The sequence below is a fragment of the Pterocles gutturalis genome, unplaced genomic scaffold (genome assembly GCF_000699245.1).
Source record: "Pterocles gutturalis isolate BGI_N339 unplaced genomic scaffold, ASM69924v1 scaffold9233, whole genome shotgun sequence".
In the NCBI taxonomy this organism is placed as follows: domain Eukaryota; kingdom Metazoa; phylum Chordata; class Aves; order Pterocliformes; family Pteroclidae; genus Pterocles; species Pterocles gutturalis.
The window spans coordinates 1-20,753 of NW_010120464.1; the positions used below are offsets into that span (position 1 = coordinate 1).

Below are 20,753 nucleotides of genomic sequence, written 5' to 3' on the forward strand. Positions count from 1 at the left end.
CTCAGTTTAGCCACGAGGATGCTGTGGTATTTATTGTGTGTGTGTGTGTATTTAGCAAGACACCCAGTTTCTACAGGAGAAAGTACGTTTTTGCCATTATTGTTTTACTTTTTAAAAAGCCACTAAGCCCAGCAACATATCTTATGTTCCCAACCTGACGCACCAGGAAAAGGGATGCAGGAATAGCTGCCACACACAGCAGGTTTGATACAGGGCAAAACTTCCCCTTGTCAGCTGCCTGCTTTTCAGTAAGCAGTTCTACTAAGCATGCCTTGATTCCCATGCAGAGGTTTCTCAGCTAGCTACAAAATCTCCTCTGTGAAAACAAGTTAAACACATTCAGTAGTTCCTGTCCAGGAACAAGCATGTGATTTTGCATTCTCACCTTCTTAGGGAAGTGCCGCCAATACTGGCAGATTAAAAAAAAAAAAAAATTATCATTTTTATGCTCTTAATGAAGGGCTCTTCCCACTACTGAAACAAAAAATGCAGTGTGTTTTCCCTCCTCCAGAATAAAACAAATGTCAGGATTCCAGAGCTCACAGTCACCTCTGCTCATGTGCACATGTGCAAAGGAAGGATACAGAATCATGCAAAGGAAATAAATTATTTTCAGACTTCCAAGAAGTCTTTTCTTAGACATGCAGGGAATATTTTTTTAAATGATGGAAAATACTCCAGTGCCCCTTACTATGCCTGCTGCCTGGTACACACAACTTCAGCAGCTCTGTCATCTCTAGGGGCCTTGATAACTGGCACAGATAAAGACACATGCTGGAGCTGCAGCTGAAACACAACTTACTTCTGTTTCCTGAGCTACACTCTCCATCTAAAGACTATTGTGTTTTTTTCAAGATTTAACTCAAGTGGCTCATTGATAGGGCTGATCCTGCTCTTTGTGGTGTCCATCCACCACTGCCTCTCTGGTATGCACTTTGAAGAACTGTGTTTGAGATGCAACCTAATGCTTAACAGCTGTATCTAGAAAAGACAAAGATTCAGGGAATCCAAAACAACATAAATGCTATACACAAATTTCTACCACATTAAAACTGCACAGATTCTGTAGGAAGGTAGCCATCATCACTTACAAAAATAACCCCAAAAACCAACCAACCAACAAGAACTGGTGAGCATTCTGTAGCCCAGCAGCAATTCACATCTGGCATTTTTAGAGAAAAACACAGCATCCAGCAGCTCCAGACTAACGGCTCATTTTCCAAGCTAGAATAAATATAGCACCTTGCAATAAAATATGCATGGAACACGAGCTGAGAATGAGTAGCATTTATTTTGACACCATTTTGTGAGACTGAGAAATATAGGCCTTGTTTTATTGACATGGGCAGTGACATGTGGCTTGTCCATGCCTTTACCCAGAAAAATTGGAACTGTTAAAAAAAAAATCTTAGTATAGCCAGACCCACACTAATACAAAGCCATATGTTTTTCCACAACCAGTGGATGCGAGAGGGAATTCCTGTGCTGAGCTTACAGTTCAGAACTGCTTCTTATCCAATTACCTGTTACAGCAGTAGGATGGAGGGGGGGTGAATTTCTTCTAAATTTTAAAGTTAAACACTTCTCTCTTTGCAAACATTTTGATACAGATTTAAAGATCAGCAGTCTCCAAAATAATCACCAGGCATCTCTAGTCTGCTAAAGATTTATTTGGTAAAATTGTCTGGTTTGTATTATCCTGTAACTAATCTAAGTGATCAATAATGGAGACTTTTAGCTTCAAAATGTATCCAGTTGCATTGCAGAATCACAGAAACCAACAGTCAACTGTGTGTTTCAGGCAAATGCATCAGGGCTAGCAGAGTCTGCCTACAGCATCAGAAAACTGAGCACATTCTGGCTTTTATAAAGAGCAAAGACACACAACGACTTTTAATCACCTTTCCTCCAGATGTTGAAATAAAATGAAGAGCATCCCTCCTTTTTCACTCTTAGTTTTATTATAAAAATCAACATTTAATTTGTTACAACTCAGTTTATAGTAATAATTGAAAAGGTTTTTGTACAAGGTTTATATACACCTTACAAGTAAAGCACTTTATTTTACAAAAAAAAAAAAAAAAGTTAGTGAATGAGTGAATAGGGCTGACCAAATGTTGGTCATTATAATATAAATACATCCTTGCAAAGCACCATCGTACCAAAGTTGATGAACAAGAGACACCAGCTGGCTTTAAGACAACGACAAACAGTGATTAAAGCTTACAAAAAAGAACAAACAAAACAAAACAAAACAAAAAACCAAAAACAAGATTAAAAATCTGAAAGCAGCATCAGATCCTTCACTTGCAAACAAGGCTAGTTCAGCTTAAGCCTGGTGGTATCCTCTTCACAAAAAGATACTTTAATTTTCCCTGGCTGACTCCTAAATGCCTGGCTTAAGGCTACAGCCATTTGAATCAGGACTTCAAAGCCACTCCTTGTTCATTTAAAAGAGGGGAACAAGACTGCTCTCCAATAGTTTCATCCTAACAATCACACTGCGTGCTGCTGACAACCCTTGGCCCGAATGGAATATGGACAATTTACTTACCCTGCCTGGTTTTGGGAGTGAATCACCCTGTCCCTATGAATGCTACACTGGCATCATCCACTGACCTGCCCTTTTTAAAGATGAAAAGGAAAGAAAATTGCCCATTTTGGATCACTATGGTATTTTATTTCACTACTTTTACAAAAAAATTGGAATGTTTTGTACCCATTTTCAAGCAATTAGGTCCTTCCTAACTTATTTTCAAGGTGTACCTGTCACCTGCCAATTAAGCTAAGGTTTAATTTTCGAGCAATAACCCCATCACAACGCAATTTAAAAAATCCCATGGTTAAGAAAGCAATTTCTGAATAACAATGTTCAAATTATTTTTGCACCCAATGAACCATCTATCTTTTTGTTGTAGAAATAATTAGTAATCTGCTACATTCACAGCACATGTTCAAAAGTTGATTCTGTTTGTAACAATATTGTGTGACAAACGTGCTCAAGACAAAAACATCAGGAAAAAAAGTGACTGATTACTTTTTAAGAGATATTTTGAAGAAGTAATTTTGGTTCAACAGCATGCACGACCAGGGAGCTCTGTAGTTCAAGCAGTTCCCTCTAGAACGGTGGTAATAAATTAATTCAAGGAGATTTGGCCAAGCAATAAGGTACGAAAACACTCAACACTAAAGACAGCAGCCTTTTCATCTTAGGACAGGCCTAACTAGTTTAAAGTAAAACAAACTACTTTGTGTTTAAGACACACAAATCAAGCCATTTCTAGAGAACGGGCTATAATAAATAGAGAAGCAATGCACAACTGGAGACCAGAACGCCACACAAAGGCCTATTAGTGCAATACATAAGGATTTTCTGCAAGTGCGCTTGCAGTGGATTGTAGCACCTGCAGTGTCAAGCAGTTTGTGTGCATTTTTCTTCATAATTACGCTAGGACTACAAAAGATTGACTTTCAGGTAGCTACACAAAACAGAAGAGTTTTACTCATCTGCAAGATGGACTCCAAAATTAGGGGAACAGTATGAAAAAACGTGTGTCCTCTCCTGTCTGGCATGACAGAGCGTTAACTATCCAGGTTTAAAGTAGCAAGTAAGCTGTTTATCCTACAGCCTGGCCAAAAGCAGCCCAGCTTACGCCAGACAGCAGGACAGCATCCAGCATTAGCACTATGAAAGGCAGGGAGGCTGAATCTGCCGACGTGGGTGTGTGAACGTGTATGCACAAGGAGAAAATTACGAGCTTTGAGTAAATTCACATTATCAAAGATATATGTACCTGCATACATATACATGTACATGCACAAGGGGGAAAAACGTTGTGGCATTAATCTGGAATTTACAATACTGAAAGTTACCACTCACAGCAAAATGAATCTTTTGATATCAACTGCCTAATTTGCATATTTTGCATTGCTGTAAATATTTCATTTAATGTATACACACAGGTTGCATGAATTTATATTCATAGAAACCATTCTTTATTTCAAATGCAGATGGTATGTGCATGTTCAATTTATCCTAAGTTCTTTTCAAACAACTATCTTGGTATCCAAAAGCAGTGGAGCAATGAGGAGTGTTCCTTAGGAAGGTATGAAATGCATGCAGTATGACACGGCAGGTATCATTTCAAAAGGCAAGATTAGGTCTCATTCACACTGCCATTTAAACATGCTAAGCTTCTGCTGAACATGCAAAGGTTAGTGTTCAACAGATCATGCTGTAATGTCTTCTTTTTCTTTTTTTAAACTACAAAGGACTGTCCCTTTCCTGATTGAGCATGCCAGCTGTTGCCATCGCCAGACCATCAGTTATGAACACTTCCTAGGTGTCCACACAGAGGAAAAAGTGCACAACAGGTACCCGTGTTAAATGCCCCGCTGTGTATATGCCTGATGCTGTAAGATAAGGATATTTATGCTTAGCATAAAGACCACTAGCAGTTTCATTGACATCAATGAGACCACTTCCATGCTAATGCTACAGATGTGACATCATGAACTGACATGTGTATGTTATCAGCATCACAGTCAATTTGAGAATCCTCACTAAGGGAAGGAGAGAATATGAATCACGACTGGCTCAGTGGGGCAGAGGAACAGAGAGAAATTCTTCAGTCTCACTGCTCAGTCAGTCTGTGGTTTATCCACTGGGAACGTGTCAGGTGTGCATTTTGTTGCTTTTGTAATTTGGAGATCTCCCTAAGAGGAACTTCATAGGTCATCAATTCATTCAAAATTTTGCTCTAGATTTACTGGGAAAACACATGTACTTGAAAAGGCAGATCGCAGCTTCTCACTAAATAATTGTTTGGTTAGTTCAGACGAGAAACATTGTGCTCTCTATGCTGGTCATCTTCAGTGGAAAAACATAGTCTGACCACTTTTGTCCTCTTCGCATGAACCTCCCAGAGGCAGACCTCTCAAAATACCTGATGCATAAACTGAAATGTATGTATCAAAAAAGACTTGATCAAATCCTACACTGAATTAAATGTCTGCTCCATTGACTTCAATTGAGTTACGTGCGTACATAAACTAGCACAGAAGGCAGGCAGCACAGTCCTTATTGCAGAGAAAGTTTTTCTTCTACAGAATCCTCGCTGTAATTAACACACTTACAAATTTACCCACAGGAAGTCCCCTCCAAGAGGAAGCCTCAGTGAGGCAGCCCAACTGCTCCAGAAAGAGGATACCACTCCTTAAGCTCAACCACCTTAGAGTTTTTCAAACAGAAATTGGCACACTGAAAAAAGTATTTTGCAAGAAGAGACCATTGCCATCGCAGTACAAGCACTTGGACTGAGATACAACAATGCAATATTCTTCTGAGTTCATTAGTGCAAGTTTCCACATGTGAACCCCACACGGAATGCTGCACACGAAAAAATGTAAACAACAAGAAGTTTCTAATTCTCATCGGTGTGCCAGACTCAACAACCCCGCCCCGACACACCCACCCTCCCCCCCTTCATATAAATGTTTTTGTGTTCCCTTATAGTTCACAATACCCTCCTCAACATCCATCCTGCTGGAGAACACAAGCTTCTTCACCAGCAAGGAAGAGCCAGAAGAACAGCTACCGCAATTCCTAGATACCTAGAAGGAAAACTGGGCCACAAAAACCTTAGTACGCCAGATCCAGAGATCAACTGCAATAGCCCGGAGACCACCACGGCTTTTTAGTTTCCTCGGGTATCTTGGACTACTAGAAAGACCCTTTATTACAGCTGGAATCCCAAATGCCGCGGTTTTCCTTGGAGCTGAAACCAAGTGAAACTCCAGCACTCCAGATGAGTGGCAGCACTAGCAAGAATTACTTGTCACTAATTCTGTCAACAGCATGACTTAAAGCCCGTGCCACATTTTCAGATTACTTCTCTTTTAGTTGAAACTGTCTGGGAAATAAGCAACAGACAACAATAAAACCCAAACAGCACCTCTGAAGAGTTGTTACGCCCATACTATGTGCAAAGGCTAGGAGACAGAAGCTCCCCAGTACCTTTGTTTTGAGACAGAAGACTCAGAGGGCCAGTCTTTGAAGGCATCAAGCACCTTCAATGTGGATTTGATGTCAACAGAAGGTGCAAATGCATAATGCCATCTAAGATCAGGTACACTGTGAGCTCCACTACAGCCAAAGCAAATTCAAAACACTGCACTGGAGTCAAAAAGGAGTTAATAATATCCTAGGTTGCCCCTCAACCTACACAAATAATATTTTCACTTGATAATATACTCTCCCTGTCAAAATCACCAGGGTGAGGCTGACAGGAGAAGGGGCTAAATATGATAATATACAGAAATAGAGATGCAAATATAAAATGGTTCGGTTAAGAATATCTTGACATTTGACATTCACAGTGGTTAACACTAAAGTATTAAACTCACACCATGCAAAAGAGGAGGTATGTCAAAATCATACTGAGAAAACTGGCTTCGCCTAACACAAAGAAATCACGAGCAGTTAATACAGCATGGGAACTCCTTCCAATGATCAAAAGCTCTATTTTTTTATGGAGAGTTGCTCCACCAAAAGTTAAATGCTTCCTTACTAGGAAAAAATAATATTTATATTTATATATATATGATTTGTATACTGTGATATTAATATACACTGAAAGTACTGCAAGGATATATTATTCATTTACAGTAAAACTAACAATCCATGGTTAAATTTATAGTTTATAAATATGCTGTCTATATTATATGTGATATAAAAATATTTGACATTTTGTGGGCACTAGGTCAAAATAAGGTTTTCTTTTTTAAGGGACTAAAAATCATTCAGGTATATGCATATTACCCTTGTCAACTACGTGAAAATCGTACTGACCTGGTACAAAACAGAATCCTACCATGTTGGCAAAATGAAGAAGGTAATGTATAGCATGATACTCACTGCATGACAAGGCTAATTAGGAGAAAAAAAAAGAATTTACAGCAGCCCAGTTCTAGCAGTACTTTAAATAAGGATATCAGGATTTAAAGTGACACAGGCAGGAAGAAAGGATGCAGAAGAGATGGGAAAAGCTAAACAAGAGAAAAAAGCAAACTTTAAAATATATCCAACAAAAATAATTGAAATTCCACAAGCAAGGAGAGAGCTCTTAATGTTCTAGTTTGGTAAATGCATTAAGGAAAAACAGAGGTGCATTCATTTTAAAAAGTGTGTGATTATTTTTCTGGATTCACTGCTACGATTGCTGTATTCCTGTAGAAAACAAGCCCTTTGTGTAAGGTTAATATCTGTCCTGACTGCATTTTCAAGTTTAACTTTAGTTGCTGGCCCTCTGTAGTTTAACCTAGAGGTTATTTGGCTACTTCCAAGTTATCTATGGTATGCTGCTCTGAGACGGACTTCTTTATTATTAATTACTTTAAACATTTTTGGTATTGACAAACCCCGCATCTCGCCTTGCTGGACAAGTAACACATCCTGGTCCTTCCATTTCCTTATGTGCTCAGTCACTTCACTGGATTAAGGCATGTTTTTGTGTTCCATTTGCAAAAATAAAAACTTTTTTGTACAAATGTCTGGGTTCTTTTATACAAAAATTTTTCTTCTTATGGCACAAGCAGCAGTTGCTGTTTACGAAAATATATAAATATCCTTTTTTTTTCTGTACAAATATCTTCAGTATTCCTCCACTCCATTTAATAACATTTAACTGTACACTGTCCTACCTCCTTTCTCACAGAGACCTCCCTCCCCCCTCCCCAGCAGAACACTTTGTATTTACATGGTGGAGGCAGATAACGGGGCGGGGGGGCTACCCCTCATGAGGAGTCCGTGCAGGGGGATGGTGGTGGTGGGTAGAGATGGTGAGAGTAGCTCCGCTCTGTGTACGGAGAAGGAGGACAGCTTTCGTAGTTCTCCTCTGCCGACAGGTACTGGCTGCGTGGAGTGGGTGGTGGGGGGACAGGCTCTGAATCATAGTTCAAGTCACTGGTATAGCCCTTGGCCGTCGCTGCCGTGACCCTTCGGCTGGGGGCATAGTCACTGTCACAGACATCTGTGCTGCAGGGTGTCGTGGGAGGTGCAAAATGCCGGTAGCTGTAAGGCCGGTAGCTGCGGTGGGGAAATTTATGGGAAAAGCGTTGGCATACAGAAAGACTCTGCATTTTGGATGACGCGCCCGTGAACAAGCAAGCAGCAGATAAGCCAGGGCAGAAAGGGAGAGCGGGTCAACCCCTCTACAGTAGGTGCACAGCATCATGCTCTCCTTTCTCTGACACCGCAAACTCACTAACTCCCTTGGCAGAAGGCCCGCCTTTGCGCTACAGCATCAGGTTATAGCAACTAGGGAAAGGAATACTAATTATTAATTAGCTACTGCCAAAAGGCTCCCTAAAGCCTTAGCTGTAGAAGTTGCTGCTAAGACAGTGGGACTGGAAGGGCATGGAGGGGGAGAATAGCTGTGTTGCAATTATATGGGGAAGATATTCTGTTTCCATTATCCAATTTATGGATCCTAACTTCAAAGCCCAGACAGGGAGACTGAAAAAATCACCTAGCACATTCACAGCAGTCGGGAGAATCACTTGCCAGAGCAGTAACTGGGATGGAATTCCCAAGGGCTCCTACCACAAAATATCTTTTAAAATGAGCCCAAGATAGTTTAAAGAAAACAAATTAGAAAGGGAGGTGCTTGGTAGCTAGAACTACCAGCATCAAAATCAGTTGTTGAGGGTGGCTGTGGATGCAGCTCCTCCATATTGGAAGTCAGAACATTAGGAACAACAGGAAGATCAGAAGCAGCAAAGCCAGGGTTTATTTTTGGGTGGGGGAGCGTTCGGAAAACATTCAACCCTATCCTACATCCCTACTACTGTTTACTAAATACTAAAAGTCACATCAGCTAACCAGCGATCAGCACAGTTCATGCCAGTGCCAAAATCTGGGTTTATTTCATTAGAAAATTACTCATCATTTTAAAAGATTTTTCATATGGCTGCAAGGGACCATTATAAACATCTGGTCTGACCTTCTGCACAACAGAGGCCATATTTTCTGCTAATGGAGAAGAGATGTCTTTTCAGCCCCAGAGACCTCATTATCCAAAAGCCCCCAAAGGCTTTGTGTTAGGGAGGCATTTCTTTCAACAGACAAATGCAGCGCTCTCTTCTCATTGACCAGATCTACTAGTGATTTGGGGGGAACCTTTAAATTCTTAGGTAGGAGGTCTTTGTTTATTTTTGGTAACTAGCTATAACAGAATGAACTTAAATAGCATCTTACAGGGAAGGTAAGAAAGATACATCCAAGTAAACAAGAGATAAAGCTTGCATGCCCCTTAATATTAGTCAGAGAAAACAAGCAAAAGGTTAGCAACCTTTTTCAGATATTAACCCTTAATATGCCAAATTAGAATTTCTATGCTTTATCTAGGCCGTAATATTAGCTTTACTTCTGACCTACTAGCCTTTATATTGCCAACTCTCCTCCGCATGGTGTGTGCCTATCATTTTTGAGAAATACATAACAAAATATTTAAGACAGAAGCCTAAAACAAGGCAGGGTTCATTCTAGGCTAAGTACTTTTGGCTCAAAGTTATCATGGTACCAGGTTTCTTTTGGCATTTAGCTAGTTTTGTGATGAGTGTTGTCATTCCCCCTAAAGCAATATAGCCAAGAGGTGTACCACTAACCCACTTACTGTACAATTTACCTCAAACAGTGCTGCACACATGCTTCAGTGACACAATACACGTGAACCCATTTAAGCACCCGTTTTAGTGCTTGCAGAATTAGGGCCTTTGATTGCAATTCTTATGGAGCAGAAGCTGTCTTTATTCTGCATTTTCTACGCTAACTGCTTTGATCCTGACAGAAGCTACTGTAATAATAATTACCTGTATGATCTATGAGTGGAAGGGCTGTTTGAAGAATAACCGAATTCCATGGTATAATGTGAACGTTCGGTAGCTGGTGATGGTGGTGGGTTCAAAATCTAAGGGGAAAAAAAAGGAAAAAGCTACAGTTTAAAAAAAAATATATAAAGGAGAAACAAGAAAACATCAGGTTATAAACTTATTTTTAGTGCTGTTTAATAGGAACCTTAACTTAAGAACTGCATGCACAGCCCCTCCCAACAAACAGGATTTTTCTTCTGTTTATTCCCCAGCTCCTTTCACAGACACTGGAAATGCCACTTGGTACCCCTTCATAGAAGCTATTACTAATCTCTTCTCAAAAAATGCTGACTGCTGTTGCTATTTCGACATACCCAGTGCCGAAAAGTACAAGTTGAAGCTAGCTGTTCAATACTAGATTGTCACTAGGGATACCACTGCCCTAGGCAAACTGGCAGATGTCTGCTCCTGCTAGCTTGTAGTCCCCAAGTATTATGCTGTTTATAATATTTGCAGCGTGCTGTCCACAGCAAGCATTTCTTCCCTATACAGGCATGCTCTTAGTGCAAACAGTATTTTGATTAGTTTAAAGATATAACATGATTATTTCATTCTTAGAACTGAAAAGTGACAGTTGAAGATTTCAGCCTGCACTGACTGAGCACATAACTCTAACACTTGATAGTAGCTTGGTGGACTTCATATGAAAATAGCTAAAACAACAACCTCTGATGCTAGAACTAAAGAGACAGGGAGCCCTCTAGGGCTGGTACCAACTTTTATATAGCATCTAGTGCAGCACACTACCCATTTGTGACTAGAGGAACGCTATGAAGTTGCAAGACACTTATTTACTTACCTGTCACTTGCAAGACGTGACACAAAACTTAATTTTAATTCCTTGAAAGGTCTATACAGAATCAACCAGAGCCTTACCTCCAGAGGCACACGCCAGAATATAATGAAAGGAGATAGCACTGCCAGAGCTGCTCAACATTTATAGGGATTTTTTCATCTCCCTTGACATTAAATCTAACATCTTTTTCTGGCACTGAGCTCTCTCACAACTTTTAAAAATTAACAGAAAATTCCTACACTGCTTTCGAAGAAGACAGTCTCCCTTCCCTTTCAAAATCACTTGCTTCATATTCAAACAAATTTATTAGGCTAGAAACCTAAACCAAAACATTCACCTGTCAATTAATTATCCTCAGAAAGATACTGGCACTTCCCTGAAAGCTATTAAAGGTCTATGAATATTAGAATGACTTACTGGAGGAAAGTAAGTGCCTTTGGTACTTGAAGAACTACTGGAAGAGGCTCCAGTGACATGGGCCCTGTCATAAGGTGGCCCGCTACTCCCTCCCATAATGCTGAGGGAGCTGATCACAGATTTACCTCGAGACATCCCTAAAGAAGAACAAAGATGTATGTCAATATTCAATTCTTCAAAGCAAACAGAGAAAAGAAAGCTTAAAAAAATAACTTAGAAAAGCAGTATAAGCACAACTCCAAAAACCAAAATTAATCTTCTTGGCATGAAGACCAAATTCAGTGCTCCTTGATGGACAACTGAAATGAAGACTGTCAGGGAATAATGTGTATTAGCTACTCAACTGCAAGACTTGGCACTGGGCTACACTATAGCTGTGTGAGGAGAAACAATTTCCTTAATTTGAACAGCTGGAAAAGACTTGAGAGAACAGGCATACAGGCACTGTTTCTATGCCTCAGAATAAAACATGAAACTGAATCTGACCACCTCAACCGAGCAACTGAAATTTGTGCGAGAGAAGAGAGGGTTTGTGTTCTTTCATTTCCACATCACTAAGTGAGCTTTTGCTACTGGACTGAAGCATGCTGGCAGAGAGTCCAAGTGAGAAACGGAGAGATATGCCACTGTGCTTGAAATAATGGTGAAAATTCTGTTCAAAGACTCTCTCTACGAAAGCTGGTTATTACAGAAAGCAAGGAAATTTGGTGCATTATTTTAACCCTGTAACAGCCTCACAGAACCCCTATGTTCTGACCAGAACCTGCTGGATCCAAAGCCACAAGTTACAGTACACATTCAATCAATATATACAGAAACAATGCATATAAATGAAGTCCAACATTGCAGTGAAATCTTACTTTTTAAACAGGAGCATCATAATGCACTTGGATTGGTGCTGGAAACTTCACTGTCAAACAAAAGAAGCTGAGATCACAGTTATTGCTGGTTGCTACAGACTTCACAAGAAATTTCACAAGCATACAAACCCAGTCTACAAATCTAAAAAGAATAATTACTTAATGTTTAAAGTCCCATGAATATAACTCTGTGTAGCTTTACCCTGTACTGTCATGATATCTCGCTGATGCTGTAGCAGTCCAGAAAGAGGCTTCTTTAGTAGCAGAAGAGAACTCCCATGGTATGTGTATCTATTTGAGCTTATGGTTCTGCTAAGTATCTAAACGCTCATGAATAGCATAGGTAAAATAGCAGTTCATTATTATAAAGAAGGATGGTGACAAGCCTTGACAATCCTGGCTTCCAACAGCTTTCAAGAATCACGCATCTGGAAAGGACATCTCCTGTGCATCCACGCACAGTATTGTCAGCTACAACCCTGTGGTGCCAAAGAGCAGGACAAGGTTCACACCATTTACTCACCAGGAAGAGACCCTGACAAAGAGCTTGGGTGAGGCACATAACCAAGAGGTACAGAGGCTGGTCCGTGCACCACATAATCATTGGTCATTGTTTCCCCATCTCCCTTCATGCGTGGGCACAGCACCCTCTGGCAGATGAAGTACATTGCTCCAACCACAAACACCGTAAGGATCACACCAATGATGGAGCCTATTGTGTTGTTGGGCTGTGGTGCAGGCTCCTCTGTTGTGTCTAAAAGGAAAAAGGAAAATCAGATCGTGTAAATTAATCCACCAGCTTCATGTACCGACATCAGTTTTCCTGATGTCTTTCCACAAAGGAAAAATAAAAGCCTCCTCTTCTGTAGACAGACAACAGCTTTCAATTCAATACATGGGAGGAAGGAACAAACAGGCACTGGGACAGGTCTGTTTAAAGACTGTGAGGGTCCATAAGGGCTACCTGTGCACAAGATGACCTCCACACATACAGAGGGGTTTCTGAATCACAAATGACAGGAAATGAACAAAACATACACGAGCAAGGGGGCTCATGAACCAGGTCCTGATCTTCCTTCATGCTGACAGGCAGGGCTAGCCTTTGAACTTGATGAACAAGATGCCTCCGGATGGCACTGTGCTGGGGACTCCAGTTATACTTTTTCTTGTCATTAAAGACAATGACAACTACTTTTCATGCTGCACCTCATCACATAAGCACTTAGGTTATCACTCAGTGTAACAGATTGGCACTCCCTTTACTCAACTGTGTGACATTTACTTATGCTGAACAGTAGAGGTGATGCACCAATGATGAATTTTGGGTTTGCTGCTGTTTATTAAACTACCGAATCCACTCCACATCTGACCCACACTGATGACTACAGATACAGCCGAGCATCAGCTTGAGAGGTGCCATCCTCATGAGGAATCTGTATCTGAAATGATTATTCAACAGTCAAAATGAGTGGCTTTACCTACAATACCAAAAGCAATGACATTTCTGGGAATAACTGACAACCCCCTGCCTGTGCTTCATGAATTTGACAAGAAAAGCAGACTTTAAAGTATTTTCCTGTCCTAGTCAGTGTTTTACATCTTATCCATTACTGAAAGTCTTTTCCTCAACACGTTTTCTTCTCCCTGAACACCAAACCCACACTTTAACCAGCTTGTCACAGTCTACAGAGATAAGTAAACAGACTTCTGATCATACTGGAAGAGGGATAGAGACAACTGCAACCTTACTCTGGGTGGGCTAATTTTCCATCCTGTTAAAAACCAGAAAATGTACGAACTATGATAAAGATAACTATATACGTCTGTGATAATGTCACTAGTAATTTGGTAGCATGACAGAACATCTCCTATTACTCCTCCTTAAGATCAAGGGTCCAACTCTGGCTTTGCATTTTCAAGTTATGTTTGTGTCAACCGTGATATACAGACCTCTAACACAAGAAATATTCCTGTTTAGAGTTTCTTTTAAAGCACCAACAGTGAAAATGAACTTTCAAGTTGGACTTTTAAAGGCAGTGGTTTTCTTGCAGAGCCCTGGAGATTTCAAGGTAGGAGATATCACATTTTACTAATCATAAATCAAGCTCAGAATTACATCTTTTCAAGATACAAATGACATTCTAGAAGGTTTACTCTATAAACAGAGTGCTCCTCTGATTCTAAAAGCACCTGCTATTAATTCTCTGGATGATTCTCTGGATGAGAAAACCATGAAGCAGAGCAGTTATATATAAAAGCCGCATGCTGCTAGAAAGATTTTTTTTAACACTGCACCATCTCAGTATACTAACAGATTATAATAAAACAAACCTTTTGTTGCCTTGAAAGTTTAAAAAGGTAAGTGGAAAAACTATTAGCCTGCTCTGCCTCAGAGACTACTTGTTTAGAATACTAGTTATTTCTGTTATTCCTATTCCACCACGTTGTGAATTAATTGCATGACAGCAGTTATGAACAGGAGCACTCATTTTGGGAACAATTAATTCAGTCTGGTTGGCAGAATAAAATCTATCCCATAGAGAAGTTAAGAAATAAATTTCAGATGCTGCAATCAAGTCACTCGTCTCAGGTTTTACACTTACAGCATCCTTGTTCATCTGAGCTGTCACTGCAGTCCAGGTTGTGATCACATTTCTTGCTTTTTCCGATGCACTGCCCACTGGCACAGCGGAACTGATCAGTTAAACAAAGCACTGGAAAGAGAACCCCACACACACCAAGAGTCAGTATCAAAGACTTCTACTCTTTAAAATGATTAAGAAAACAAGACATCAAAGCATACAATCAGGAGCATCTTGGGAGAGCTTAGCCTGCTGCTAGCTTCATTTCTTAAAGTAGCCAGTGGCACACAAAGTCCCTCATGCCAACCATGCAGAAAAAGTGATTCAGTGTTCCGTTGAGGACATTGCACAGTGGGTACCTGGTCCTTACTGTCTATTTACAGTAAGGACACTGTGAGACAAAGTTACCTTGACTAAAATAACTCAGAAGCAGAAGACCACTGAGAACACTTATCCCAGGACATGGTTATTGCAAAACTACTATTAGAATCTCCAACTCTAAGCATTTACTGTAATATAAGAGAGAAGAATTAAGTTATTAAAAATAAATCTGCCAAACCATGATGATAAAAATGTTTAAGAAAGATAAATGTGGTTTCTCAATGCCCTTGTGCTCTTCCTCTAAACCAGAAAACTCCTTGATCATGAGACAATATATTTCACTTGACATTATGTTTTTAAACTGAAATAAAAGACAGAAGACAAAACTGGAGCTTTGCCAGTACACTCAAAAAATAAACTACCACTTTGGGAAAAAAGGTGCTGCAGGCAAGGTGCTGGCTGCTGTTGTTTACACATATTTTTGCCTCCTGTTTCTCATAAATCCAGAAATTCTTTCTGACTTCAGTTGAATTAAGAAGGTAAACTAAAGGCTTCTCTGATCTGTAATCAGCTCAAATACTCTGAATAACAGGTCCACTTTGAAGGCTATAAACAGCCCCTAGCCTGATACCTCCAGTTGCTGGATGGCAACTGGGAAGCTAACTTGCACAACGTATTTCCAGATGTCAGCATCTCATCTGGCTAACAATCGCCTTTCATCACACAGCCATCTCTGCATCAGTCTGTATGTTTTTGTTTGAGCTGGAACACATCTTCTGGAAAGAAATTCAGCCTTGATACAAAGACCTTTAGACAGTCTCTTCAAAGATGGAAAATATACTGAAAGGATATAGAGAAGAGACATCCTTTCAAGCTTACAAGTTGCCCCTAAAATGCCTCACTACTTGGGCAGTGGGGAAAGGGCAAGTTTGCTCATGTTTCACATTGTGTAACGGTGGAGTAGTTCAGATTCCACCAGCATAACCTGTCCTTTCCAAAATTAAAAGAACCTAATTCCCATTGTGTTGGCAACAGCACTTCCTTCTGTAATGATGGACCAAATACTGTCTTTTGCTGTGGTCTACAGGAAGAGGAGGTCTCCAGAAATCTCATCTGTCTCTCACTCCCACTTACTCACAAAAGCTTAATTTCATTTGTTTGGGTATTATAAAACAAACAATCCCAAGACCTTACTCAATACACAGTACACAAAAAACTACAACAAGGATTTTCTCCACTTTGTAATTCACTCCCCGTCACCAGGTTTTTAGAGGTTAAATCATCTTTTTAACAGTAATTTTCACAAACAGAGCTTAAAATTACTGTGCAGGAGATCAATGTTATTTCTGTCTCACCGGTGGAGAAACAAAAAGTATGGACTTGTAAAAAAATTTCCCATTCAATAGATCAGTTTAAAAACTAGCAGAACATCAGACCCTTCCAAATCCTACTCGGCAATAACTTTGGTATCTATCATAGTGTCCCCACGACAGCTTTATTTTCACCACACTCTGAAAGATCCTCTGTACCTTCACAGTTCTTCTCATCTGAGTTGTCCTGGCAATTTGCTTCTCCATTGCACCGGAGGGCACTTTCTATGCACTGTCCACTTTCACACTGGAACTGGGTGTCTGAGCACACTGGGCAGTTCTTCTCGTCACTGTGGTCTTCACATTCAGTGAAACCATCACAGCGCCAGGCCACTGGGATGCAGTCAATCTCACCTGTGAAACAGGTGAACTGCTGAGGGGAGCAGGTTGGTGGCTCTTTAAAAATCAAGCAAACAAACAAAAATCCAGGTGAACAAACAGCAGATCAGGACAGGTAAGGACAAGAAGAGCTCATCTGCTTTCATTTATCACGCAGCTGATAAACATGCCATGTCATAAGGTAAATTGCACCCCCACTGCCTCCGCAGGCATTTGTGCAGATCTTGAGCCCCACGTGACTGATGCAGGCTCACACCGATGGGAGGCTCATTAGACAAAGGACAAGAGGAACAGAGAAACATGCACACTCAAAGCACAATTATTTTCTTCCCTTCACACTTCACCCTCTTACACTCTTCTGTTAGTAGGTCTTCAAAATCTTCATTTAAAGTCCATACACTTTTCTACCCCCCCTTTCCTACAACACCCTTGTATACACAACTGATGGCTCACTTTCTTTTTAACGTTCCACAGTCATTGTATAGAAAACTTTAAAAGAATGTAATGTAGTGCAGATGGATGCACTGTGACTCAGTGTCTAGCTATGTGCCCTTGACTGCTCTGTTCAGTCAAAATTCTTTTAAAACGACAAAAAAACTGCTCCATCTAGTCAAGTCCCACTATCTCAACACAGCTGTTAGCTGTTATTTAACATTTACTACAGTAACTGTTAATCTCCTGCAGTAAATAAGTATGGTTTTTTTTCCCCTTTTCTTAATCCCCCTTTCCTCCCTGTCTTTTTGGCCTGGTATTAAACTTGCCCTGAGAAAATATCTGGATTATGTTAGCTCTTGTTCCATTGTGAGACCACACGTCGCCTTGATGTCGAGAAGATTGCATAATAAATCCATTCAGTACGGTGGCACAAAGAGACCCAAGCACCAAAGTGCCTCTCTTCTCCACCATTTCAACCCCACCCTTGGCGACACCAGGGCGTAGGCTACAGTGGCCGTATCACCATAGAGGAAGCAACTCGCCCTTCTGGGACTGCAGTTCAGAAAGACATGCACAGGATGAGTTTGAGGAGGACGGCAGAGAAGAATAAAATGGTACAGACACGGTGCAATATGCCAGAATGTGAGAATCTACCACTAATTTGAAAAAGGAGAACATACAGCGATAGAAAAAAGTAATAAAAAATCATACAATTAAAAAAATCAAGACGAAATAATTCAGTGGTCTTAAGTGGAAAGGGTGAACACAAATCCTTATTCAACAGTCAGCTAGTGAGTTTCTTCTTTTGTCTTACTCCTTCTCAATACTTGCAGATTTAGCTGAGGGGGGATCAAAGAGGTAAGTGTGCAAAAGCATACAACAGCACCTGGTGCACTGTCACATTCTTTCTGCTCCGAAGCCACCCCTAAAGATGGGGATCCCTCTCAACCCAGAAACTGAGAGCTCAGGGACACAGAGCACAGGAAGGACTTACCTCCACAGGACAGCTCATCCTGCAGCAGAACAAGGTGGACCGGGCAAGAGCAGCGCGTGGTGCCATCGCCCTTCACAATGCAAATGTGCGAGCAGCCACCGTTATCTTGAGAACAAGGATGTTGTCCTGTGATTTTAAAAATAAGACAGACAGGTACTGACAAGAAATCTTCACCTCTTTTCCAAACTTTCAGTGATTTCTTTGGGCTCTCAGGACTACCTTCCTTACTAACTTCCCCCTGGGGAAAGCAATACTAAAAACAACTCTGAATTGTTCTATTTTGTTGCGTGCATTTTGTCCCTTTACACAATCAATAATTATCATGCACATCGATAACTGTCCGTGATCTGAAACACTGTGAGGATCATGCCACGGGGTCTACTAAACCAGTAAACAGTACTCAAAGCATTTTGCTTCTTATGTGACATAGAATTAGTTCTGCAGCAAAAATAGAAGCATTAGTAATACAAAAAGATGCCTTGTATTCCATACTTCATCTTCTCTATCAAAGACCACTAAAAAAGTAAACTTTTCTAATTTATGAATTATGAACCTTCCACACTGTCTCCAGAACTCAAATTAACATGCTCTAGATAAATATGTCTCTTCATTTTAATGTTTAATAAGGACAACATACTTCTCTTGGAACTCTTGACAGAAGTACTGAGATTAATAGCAAACAAAACTAGTAGTAGTCTGCACTGATGCATTAATTAAACATCCCCAGACATTTTTCTACATATTTCTCCAAGGCATGCACCAGGCCCATTTCCTCAAGGACAACGGCAGCTCCACTGCTTTAACCATCCAGCTCCCACCGTTTCAAGAAAGTGTGCGTGGGGAAACCCTACGTCCTGGTAAACAAAAAATCCTAAAAGTTCAGCCAAGTTCAACACAAACTGTTATTTAATACACACTTCCTTTGTGCAATGCAACACGGCTCTTCTGTCATTTACTTCCAATACAAATGCCACCAAAAAAAATGTTCGCTTTGCCTTCAAGGCAGGCAGTCTATTGAAACATTTACTGCTAGTAAAAGGCCCTGAGAGCTGGGCTTGTCCAATTGGAGTAAATACCTAGCGTGTCACAGCCACAATCCAGAAAATCCTCTACTAGGGATAACAGGACATTTCCAGTGTGCCTACGGACACTCAAATGCCAGGTGCCCGTGTGGGACTATCAATGAAGCTGTAATCAGCAACAAAATGCCACGTTGGGTTTGTGATAGATTTCCAGTCCATTGCCACCTGCCTGAAGGAAACAAACTTCACTGCACCCTGGCAATGTACAGACACAAATCAACACCAACTTCTGGCCCCTTTGATTTGCACTGATGTCAACCAGTGACAAGGCAAAACAGACTCATCTCTCTGCGGCCACTCCTTGCCTCAAGCCCCACAAGCACTGTTTGCACTTGCAAACAGGGATTGTACTTACTGTATTCCTGTATGTTGAGTTCTTTCACAGCATGGATGTCACTGAGTTGTGCAATACGAGCTTGGACCTTTGTGCGTCCTTCTCGACCAGTCATATCAATCTTCTCAATCATCTGCTGCTGCCTGTCAATCCAATACAGCCAGTTTTCAAATACAGTTAGTCCCACAGGCTGCAAGATATTAGAATCTTCCAAAACGATCCGGTTAGCACCTGCAGAAGGTAAAGAGTGGTTTAGTATTTATGTTGATTCTAGTTGAGCTATCACAAACATTTTCTGCACCACTCACACTACTATTTTCCACTACCTTTTACACTACCAGGTAAAAACACAAGCAATCCTGGGTCCTCTGATGCAAGACTGATGCATTTTGTAGACAGACAATCAAATTTTTTTTTCTACTTTCATCAAGAAGACAGTTTTTTTGTGCTTCAAATACATTTACTGTATTTAAGAAGCATCTGGAATTGGGGGCTCAGCTCTCATCAGCCAATCCAGTCATTTATCAATATGATGGGAACGGGTAATTCTTTTCATTCTTCTACCCCTTTTTGGGGAGATTAACTGCTTTGTCTCGGCATACAACAGGGAATAAGAAGATAGATTATTAGCTTGTGTTAACTAATACAAGATAAAATCCAAGTGAAGACAAGGTAGTTAGTACTCTTCACATGAATGATGAGATTAAGGTAAACACCTGACTTCTGACTACCTCATATTCTTTTGTTCCAACCACATTGTCTCCACTAAGGTTTTCATGCTAAATTGGGAACGCTCCTTTTTTCCTAGCGAAGACTTAGTTTCCTCAGTTCCTTTAGCAATCATCGGTAGCAGCCAAGAGGCTTTAGACTTACATGTCTGAAGAGTATTTTGAAGAGTATTTGTTGACCTTTATGCTTGATTACCTGGCATTAAATATAGTCAAGAGCAACTGCCACACTTCATGGTTAACACTCCACATAGACAGAAGACAGACCGCAGCTGTTTTAAAGGTATCATTAAAGACTGTCCAAGGTCAGCGAAGACTTCGTAACTCACACATAGAAGGAAAATATGGTATTCAAAACCTGAGAGCTCAATAGTGAGGTTTAATCCATGCTTCGTTTATTCTACGCGACATGACATGGTCATTAACACTCAAATATTCAGTGAGGTTTATCAGATTCTGAGCATAAAATTACTCACAAACATAAGGAATCTCCTGCATATGTGCAATGCTGAAACAATATCACACAGTCTAAAATTAGGCCATAGTTTGAAAATTTACCTATAAA

General features: G+C 40.4%; 1 protein-coding gene across 1 annotated transcript in view; it reads right to left on the bottom strand.

Moving 5' to 3' along the window:
* Nucleotides 1-6,938: 6,938 nt before the first annotated feature.
* The window catches only part of LRP6 (low density lipoprotein receptor-related protein 6), a 36,853-nt gene continuing 23,038 nt past the window's right edge, over nt 6,939-20,753 (bottom strand). Inside the window, exons 10-17 of the mRNA XM_010076914.1 lie at nt 19,482-19,691; nt 18,045-18,170; nt 16,436-16,672; nt 14,607-14,717; nt 12,527-12,757; nt 11,144-11,280; nt 9,871-9,968; nt 6,939-8,086 (exon numbers count right to left, since the gene is read on the bottom strand). Coding sequence (XP_010075216.1) covers nt 7,795-8,086; nt 9,871-9,968; nt 11,144-11,280; nt 12,527-12,757; nt 14,607-14,717; nt 16,436-16,672; nt 18,045-18,170; nt 19,482-19,691 — 1,442 coding nt within the window. The 3' untranslated portion in view covers nt 6,939-7,794. The remainder of the gene's footprint in view (nt 8,087-9,870; nt 9,969-11,143; nt 11,281-12,526; nt 12,758-14,606; nt 14,718-16,435; nt 16,673-18,044; nt 18,171-19,481; nt 19,692-20,753) is intronic.